Genomic DNA, 8,650 nt, shown 5'->3' on the forward strand with positions numbered 1-8,650 from the left:
CAGTAGATACAAAATTTTTATCAAACCACATTATCTGACAGTATAGAAGACAAGTACTTCTATTTTTAACCCAAAATTGTTCACCTTTTGGCTTTCACAATAATCTGTGCCTTTTTAAAAGGGCAGGAAGATAAATTGCTGACATGATGCTGTTCATCTCAATTACAGCTTTACACCAAGATTTCTTAAGTGACTAAGACTCTAATCTCTGAGCTCAACTTGCAGTTCCTTCAAGGCAGCTGATGGTGTGAAGGAGCTCAGAAGCTCAGTGCTGAATTCCTTTCCAAGTCACTACTTTAGGTCACTGGTTGCTTTTAAAAATATATTTCTATTTAAGTAAAATGGTGTTGATACATCCATTTTAGAGTCCCCTAGGTGAGCTGTAGGCATGGTGTGAGATTTTTTCCAGCAGCTCTCACTGTTGGTTTGGTGTTCATCACCACAGTTCCTTATGATCTGAGCTGAGCCAGCAGTGAAGAAACTTTAACTGTAGAGCACGTGTGAGACAAAGCAATTTTTGAGTTCCTGTGGGGCAGCAGTGCTGCTTTAGAGGATTAAGTTCTTTGAAGCACTGTGGCTGGAGAGTGCTGTCAGGTGTCTTCTTGGAAGTCAGAATGCAAAGGATCTCCAGAACAGGTTTTTCCTGTTTGGGTTCATGAAAGCCTGATGGTAACATTCGTGTTCTCGCCTTTCGCGCCATGCGGAGGAAAGATGAAATCCTGACATGTTCCAGCTCTTTCCCTGCTTTCATCAACAAACACACCCAAGTCTCCAAACATCCACAGTGCAGCACATTAAGATCCTCTTTGCTTTCTTCTGCTTCCCCATTTTCTATACAGTGAGTCAGGACTTCCATAGAAAAGAGAAACATCCCTTTCAACAAAATTCTATTCATGAACATTTTTGTCTGGATAAATACTTAGTTTCACTGAAACAAACCAAGGTCTTCTCCTTAATGGTTGATTTGGTTGATTTTTTTATGTTTTCCCAAGTCCTTGTTTTGTGTATTTGCTTTCCCATTAAGCAATATACTGCTGCCTGAGAGTATATTACATTTCAGTCAGGGTAGCAGCACTGTGGTTTAACTGCACTGAGAGCAGAAAGCCCAGAAATGGCATTTATCCACCCCCTGAACCCCCTTGCTTCCCTTCTGGCCTCTGAAATTACTCAGCCTAATTCTGCAAAACCAAGAATTCAAGCTTTAAAATCCACATTTCTGGTTTTTTTCCTAGGCAGTCAATTATTTTTGTCAGCTTTTTAAACTATTCTTTTAGGAGTAGGAAACCCTTGATAGAATATGTTCCTGGCATGCTTATTGTTAAATGTAGTGTGGAATGTGTGTGTGTCTGAAATTCTGGAGCATATCCTTGGGGTTATTTTAGATTACAGAGTATGATCCTTGTAGGGAAAAAACCCACTTTAATTAAAATACAAATATGAACCTGAATCACCTGAATTTTTACCCCATACTGCCATGACTTTGTTCAGTGAATTTCCCTGGTGGGACTGGCAGCTGCCTCAGATCACTCCAGCCTTCATGCCCACAAATACCATGGCTTATTTTTCTGGGATGTTTCAAGAGAATTAAACTAGCAACCCAGGAGAATGTTAATTGCAGAAGTGTGGTGGAAGACAAGCTAATTTGAATAAAAAATACCAAATGTATTTTGGGAATGTCTGAGGGAAGGGGGTGTGCCAGGATTTGGCATTTTTCCTGAGCTTTGAGTTTGTGTGTGCTGCTCATGGCAAGGCTCAGGGAAGGTTTATGGAATAGGAACTTGGTTTGCACAAATTCTTAGGTATTCAGACAATTTAACCTTTAAGAGTAAAGCAGGTGATGGGGGAACCTTTCCCTTTGTTCAGTCCTCTGCTTTAAGGCTGCAGATTTTCTGAGTGACCTTGGCAAATCCCTTCCCACCTGACTCTGTTTTGGATCTGAAAAACTGGGATTATGGTACTGGCACACTACAAAACACTGTCAGATTTAAGGATGGAAAACTTTTAGAGCTGGGATTTCACATATTTTTTATTGTAGGGAGTCTCACCAAATTGGGTGATTTATCTCTTCTAGATTGGGTGTTCTCTCAGTTGTGAGAGGCAGTGTCAAAAACAGCCTCATTTAACTTCTGGGTTAGCTATAATTTATGGAATAGCTGGTGCATCTACCAAGCTGTTTGGTTTAGAAGTCCTTAGTTGATAGAGAAAACTCTGCACACAAGTCCTTTCTGCTACCTGATATTTGGGTTCTGAGCCTTTTGTCCTTAAAAGCAGAGTGTGTTTTTTAATCTTTTTTTTTTTTATTATTAATTTTTTTCTGGCTAGGGCAGTTCCCCAGCAGTGGCTCTGTCAGAGCTGGGCTGGCCTGGGCTGTGGTGTTGCTCTGGGCTGTGCACAGGGCTGTGAGGGGCTGGGAACAGCCCTTGTCCCTTCCCATGGGATCATCCCTCATGGCACAGGGTGGCTCAGAGTTCCTTTTCTTTGCCTGTCTCCAGTTACCCAGCACTGAGATGGTGAAAGCAGGTGTAAAGTGACAGTGCTAAAAATAACAATTTCAATCACTGCTCCTAACGCAGGGTGGGGATTCAGCTCCCCTTCCAGCTCCCCTTGCACACCCAGGAGTTTCTCAGAATCATCCCAACACCAGCTCCTCTTCAGCAGGCTCTGAAATGAGGGTCATCCATCCCCTCCAGGGTAATGCTGGAACAGAGGAGGGCTCCTGACAGTTCCTGGCAGCTCTGGCAGAGCAGACACAGCTGTGGGTTTGAAGCCTGGTTCATTGGGAGCTCTGTGGAAAGGCAGCAGGAAGAACTCCATGAGGAACTCCATTTCATTTTCTATTTAGAAAAAAACTTCTTTATCTCATTCCTCTAATCCTCAGCTTCCAAATAACAAGCCATGATCTATTAGCTTTAAAGCTTGAGGAAATTAGGGGTAAAGATTGTGGAGTTCTGGAGTAGTTTGGGTTGGAAGGGATCTTAAAACCTTTAAATTCCCCCCCTGCCCTGGCAGGGACACCTTCCACTGTCCCAGGTCACTCCAAGCCCTGTCCAACCTTGGACACCTCCAGGGGTGGGGCAGCCACAGCTCTGGGCACCCTGTGCCACCCTCACAAGGAAGAATTTCTTCCTAATGTGTGATCAGTGTGTGCATTTGAAAATCTAGGTCACATTTTCCCTGATATTTTGTCTCTTTGGATTTGAGTCATTTAACATTTTTTTTCTTTAGGTTTCCCATAGGATCTAGACTCTGCCTCACTGCCTGCACACAGATGTCATAAATTATAGAAGACCTTGAAGAAGTCATAATGACTATTTTGACAGAAAGCATTACTTACATGGAGACATTCTAAACAGAAAGAAACTGAAATTTCCCTCTTCTAGTTATAGTAAAAATCTGAAGCCAAACAAACTAAACTTATTTTGGATATTCTGCTGTTTCCCTTGGTAACAGTCCTTATATGGAACAACAAAAATCTGCCTTTTGTTGACCTCCCCATTGCCACTTTCTGGTTCTTCCACATTGGCTGAAACTTTCAGGATTGAATTCACAAAGGCTGGAGTGGATGATTTACACAGAACAATAACAAAACTTTTGGCAGGCAATTTTAATCACCAATTTTAAGTAGAAAATAATTGAGTACTTTTCAGAATTTCTGTGGTTTTGGTTTTCTGTTGTAATGGAAAGTTTTGCATTTCTTTATGTCTAACTTGCAGTTACATTGTGTGTAAGGACAAACTGAAATCTCCTTTAAAGGGTGTATATTAAACTCTAAAAATAACCCAGAGAGAAACCTGCTTTTAACTTTTTTTAGACGTGTTGCTGTGTAAGAAAATGATATTTCAAAAGATGTTCCCTTGGAAGAACATAAGGGGTTGGGTTTGGTCAGAATTTTGAAGAATTTGCCTTGAGAAGGAAGGTTTGTAATTACCTATGGGGGTACACAGGTGTGAGGGAAAGCTGACAAGTTTGTGCATGATAGCAAGAGGTGCAGAATTTAAAAACAAATAGGGGATTTTGGGAATATTTTAGTGTGTGGAATTTAGCTTGGGTGTACATTTGAACTGAGGTTGTATGTCTAGAATAGGGCAGAAGCAGTTGCACTTCCCTTGTTTCAAGTCATGTTTTCAGGCTTTCTTCTTGAAATTACCATCAACTGAGGCATAAATTTAAAATTTTACAGTAAAAAAAATCCCTGATTTTCACTTTCACTTTGGGAGTCTTAGTGTAAAATTTGAGGTGCAATGAAGGCACTGTGTGACCTTTATGTGTCCTGTCAGTGCAGCAGGGACAGAGTGTTCTGCTGACCTTGACTTGGAAATGACCACATGAGGTATATGCTCTGGTAAAGGAAAATTCCTTTTCCATAAATATGTGTTTTAAAACCTGATAAGGACTGTCCTGAGAGAATAGAACGTGGCTCTTGTAGTTTGTGATGGAACTGTGGGCTGGAGTGGGAGCCTGGCCACTGCAGTTGGCATTATCTGTTTATCTGTTTCCTGCTTAAATAAACTCACAGGGAAAGTTCAGAACAAGCCAAAAATACCCTTCTGCCTTCAGAAGTGGTGCTTGCAGTGCGGGTGGAATGTGGATTCTGTTCCCATGGCACACTAAAGCACATCCCTGTGTGTGTTTGTGCCTGGTGCTCCTCTGCCTCCCGCACAATCCAGGCTCCGCGTGGCCTCTAGATGTCCCTGCTCCTCCTCGCACAGCCCCAGCGCCAGGCAGTGCAGGGAATCTGCTCCAGCACATGCCTCTTCTTCAAGGGATAGACCCTGGGCATGTCTGACCAAGGCAGGTACAGCCCCAGTGCAGGGCTCCCCTCTGTGCTCCCAAACCCCCCTGTGCTCCCCTCCCAAACCCCCCTGTGCTCCCAAACCCCTCTGTGCTCCCCTCCCAAACCCTCCTGTGCTCCCCTCCCAAACCCCCCTGTGCTCCCAAACCCTCCTGTGCTCCCAAACCCTCCTGTGCTCCCAAACCCTCCTGTGCTCCCAAACCCTCCTGTGCTCCCAAACCCCTCTGTGCTCCCCTCCCAAACCCTCCTGTGCTCCCAAACCCTCCTGTGCTCCCAAACCCTCCTGTGCTCCCAAACCCTCCTGTGCTCCCAAACCCTCCTGTGCTCCCAAACCCCTCTGTGCTCCCCTCCCAAACCCTCCTGTGCTCCCAAACCCTCCTGTGCTCCCCTCCCAAACCCTCCTGTGCTCCCAAACCCTCCTGTGCTCCCCTCCCAAACCCTCCTGTGCTCCCCTCCCAAACCCTCCTGTGCTCCCAAACCCTCCTGTGCTCCCAAACCCTCCTGTGCTCCCCTCCCAAACCCTCCTGTGCTCCCAAACCCTCCTGTGCTCCCCTCCCAAACCCTCCTGTGCTCCCCTCCCAAACCCTCCTGTGCTCCCAAACCCTCCTGTGCTCCCAAACCTCTCTGTGCTCCCCTCCCAAACCCTCCTGTGCTCCCAAACCCTCCTGTGCTCCCCTCCCAAACCCCCCTGTGCTCACCTCCCAAACCCTCCTGTGCTCCCAAACCCTCCTGTGCTCCCCTCCCAAACCCTCCTGTGCTCCCAAACCTCCCTGTGCTCCCAAACCCCCCTGTGCTCCCCTCCCAAACCCTCCTGTGCTCCCAAACCCTCCTGTTTCTGTGGGCAAGGAGTGCAAGGCACCCAGGAGATCTCATCCACACCCCAAAAAACCCACATTGCTCCTGTGACTGGTGCAGTTGTGTTTGGGGGAAGGCTGAGATGCTGAGAACTGGATGAGCCATAAAAAGCTGCATCCCTGCCATGCTGGCAGTGATGCTTTCAGTCCAAGACTGTGAGACTGAGATGCTTGTGCCATTTTTGGCTGCTCTATCTCATTCCTGGGCTGGAGGGTCTCTAGGATTTATTCCCTTTGGAGCTTTTTGCCAGCAGTAATCTCCTCTTTAAATATGTGATGTCCTAATTCCAAAGGGAAAAGGTCTTCCCAAGCATGGGTACTGAAATATTGTGGATCCAAAGGATGGGTGAGGGCAATCAGCCCTTTGCCCCTCATGGAAGTTTTAAGGAGAGTTTTGTTCATCATCTTTTAAGACCTGAGGTGTGGCTCTTCTGGATCCTAGGGAGCTTGAAGATGGTGATAGTTTTAGTAAGGATGGATTTTATCCCTGTCTTGGAAGGACTGGTTTGATTGTAATAGTGGGCCAAGTGCTGTGAGATCTTTTAGGCTGAATGGGTGAATGCTGGACAAATGAATTACAGAAGAACTTGAAGAAGTCATAATTAATATTTTGACAGAAAGCATTACTTACATGGAGACATTCTAAACAGAAATAAACTGAAATTTCCCTCTTCTAGTTATAGTAAAAATCTGAAGCCAAACAAACTAAACTTATTTTGGATATTCTGCAGGACAAAACTGTCAAAATAAATACACACCTGGGAATGTTCATTTTACTGGCTGCTTTGGTGGCCCACCACAAGCTCAAAGATGCAAATTGTAGTGCTGTGATAATATGCAAAAACCTTAGTTGATGGGGTGGTGAGATTCTGTGCAATGAAGCAAACTGTGGGCTTGGGTAAATTAATAACAGCCCCATGTATTGGTGAGGGCTGAGTTATTTTCTGTTGGTTTAAACAAGACATTGTTTTCTGCTTCTTCATTTCCCCACCATTAACTTGCAGATAATAATCTCCTTTATACTGATATAACAGCCAAGGAACAGGATACTTAACATGTATAAAGCTAAAGGTGAGAATGAAAAAAAATCAAAATCAAAACTGCAGCCTGAAGTTTATTCTTTCTTAAAACCATTCAAAAAAACATTTGAGGGAAGAGTTAGTAATATTCTGAGGCTTGCTATCTCCTGAATAATGGAGTGGTTGCTAATGAATGTTAATATCCCTGGCTGTGGCACAGACCATTTAGTTGTGGGAAATCTAAGCAAAATTAAATAAATAAATTAAATAAATTCCCTGTACAGTGGTCACTGAATGACTTGTCCTGCTTCCAGCTCCATGGAACATGGAACTGTGACTCCTTGAACTATTTCTGATTAAATGCAACTCTCTGTGTATTTTCAGGTGCCAGAAACTTCTGACTGGGAAAGGTGAGGTGAGGTAATCCTCAAGCATTGTCCTCTCCTGCTTTGCTCAGGTGAGGTGAGGTGGGTTCCTCAGCAGGCAGCAGGGACAGTGCTTCCTTCTCCTGGAAATGGTGATTCCTTCTGTCATCTCACCCTTCCTTCCAAGGGAGGGAGCACAGAGCAGGCTCCTGCCTTCTCCAGGGAGTGATGAGCTGGGGGTGCTGGGGACAGGGTGGCCTTGGGGTCCCCCAGGGTGTGGAGCCCAGCGTGGAGAGCAGATGGAGAAGAGTTCAGGCACCTGCAGGCAAAGCAGCCATGGGGCTGGATGGGTCTGCTCTTCCTGGGAGAGCACAGAGGGTTTAACACACCATGCAAATAAATTCTGAACACTGTTACATCATCTTTATTTCTGTTGTACATCCTAAAGGGTAAAGAGCTGGGCCACAAAAACCACTGAAGGCAGTGGTGGTTTTTCCTGAGGTTTCCACATGTGAGCTCTGTGGGTACCCAGTCTCTTGACTTTGCACCATTAGCTTTAAGGGGCAGATGCTGTTGTTTTGAAGTGCATCAGGACTCATGTTTTTTGGGAAGATCACCATTATATGATCTCTGGGAAATGCACTGATAGCACAGTTCCATGAAGGGACAAGCACCCATGTCTCAAAAGCTGCCATAATTGTATTGCCAGTCTGGTACTGTTTAAAGTCAAGAATTATTTATTTAGGGACAGTATCAAACACAGGTGTTGCTGTGCATTACCAGGCCATTCTTGTCCTTAAATACAACATTTGTCCTTAAATAGAGCACCTGTGTTTGTGTCCCTGGACAGGTGTTTGTTTGTGGGGGTCCTTCCAGAGGCCATCCATGAGGACAGCCATTTCACGATTATAAGCCGCACTTCCGGGTGTCAGAAACTTTTTGTTCTGTGTCCATACACAAGCCGCACCTGATTATAAGCCACACGTTACAATACAGAGTGTGATCAAAGGTATCTGTTCTATCACCATCTGTTGAGGGTGGGGGCAGTGATCCTGATCTCTGTGGGAGATATTCTGCTAATGGGCCATCCATTGAAACCAGGCAGGGCAGTGTTCTTTATCTTTTCACAACCCATCCTTCCTCCAGCCAGTCATTTTCTGCTCATGGCCATTGAGTCCCACTGTGGCACTGATAAAATTACTGCATCCCATTGGGAGTTGCTCCAGCCAGGGGGAAGAGCCCAACATTTCTCACCAAGATAAAAACAGAGGGTTTGGGACACTAAGGGAGCCCTTTCTCCACTGGACTCCAGAGGAAAACCGGATTTCTCCACATCACCACTGGAGCTCCGGAGGGAAACTGCACCTTGTACAGGAGCACTGCTCCAACTGAGCCACATCTGTCACTGCAGGAGGATGCAGCCACCATGGGATGGGACTGCTGCCAACACCCTGCCTGACAGGTGTCAGGTTGTACTCTGACTGTGTCAGGGTTTGGGGTTTGTTCTTTGTAGTGCTGTATTTCTATTTTAATTTCCCTAGTAAAGAACTGTTATTCCTAATTCCCGTATCTTTGCCTGAGAGGCCCTTGATTTCAAAATTATAATAATTTGGAGGGAGG

The 8,650-nt window shown here is 45.1% G+C and overlaps 1 protein-coding gene across 1 annotated transcript in view; it reads left to right on the forward strand.

Moving 5' to 3' along the window:
- Window positions 1-7,291, forward strand: part of LOC117006881 (PR domain zinc finger protein 2-like) — a 62,235-nt gene extending 54,944 nt beyond the window's left edge. The window contains exon 9 of the mRNA XM_033079605.2: window positions 7,050-7,291. Within this exon, the coding sequence (XP_032935496.1) occupies window positions 7,050-7,089 (40 nt within the window). The 3' untranslated portion in view covers window positions 7,090-7,291. The remainder of the gene's footprint in view (window positions 1-7,049) is intronic.
- The last annotated feature ends 1,359 nt before the right edge of the window (window positions 7,292-8,650 follow it).

This window comes from Catharus ustulatus, chromosome 24 (assembly GCF_009819885.2).
Source record: "Catharus ustulatus isolate bCatUst1 chromosome 24, bCatUst1.pri.v2, whole genome shotgun sequence".
Classification (NCBI taxonomy): domain Eukaryota; kingdom Metazoa; phylum Chordata; class Aves; order Passeriformes; family Turdidae; genus Catharus; species Catharus ustulatus.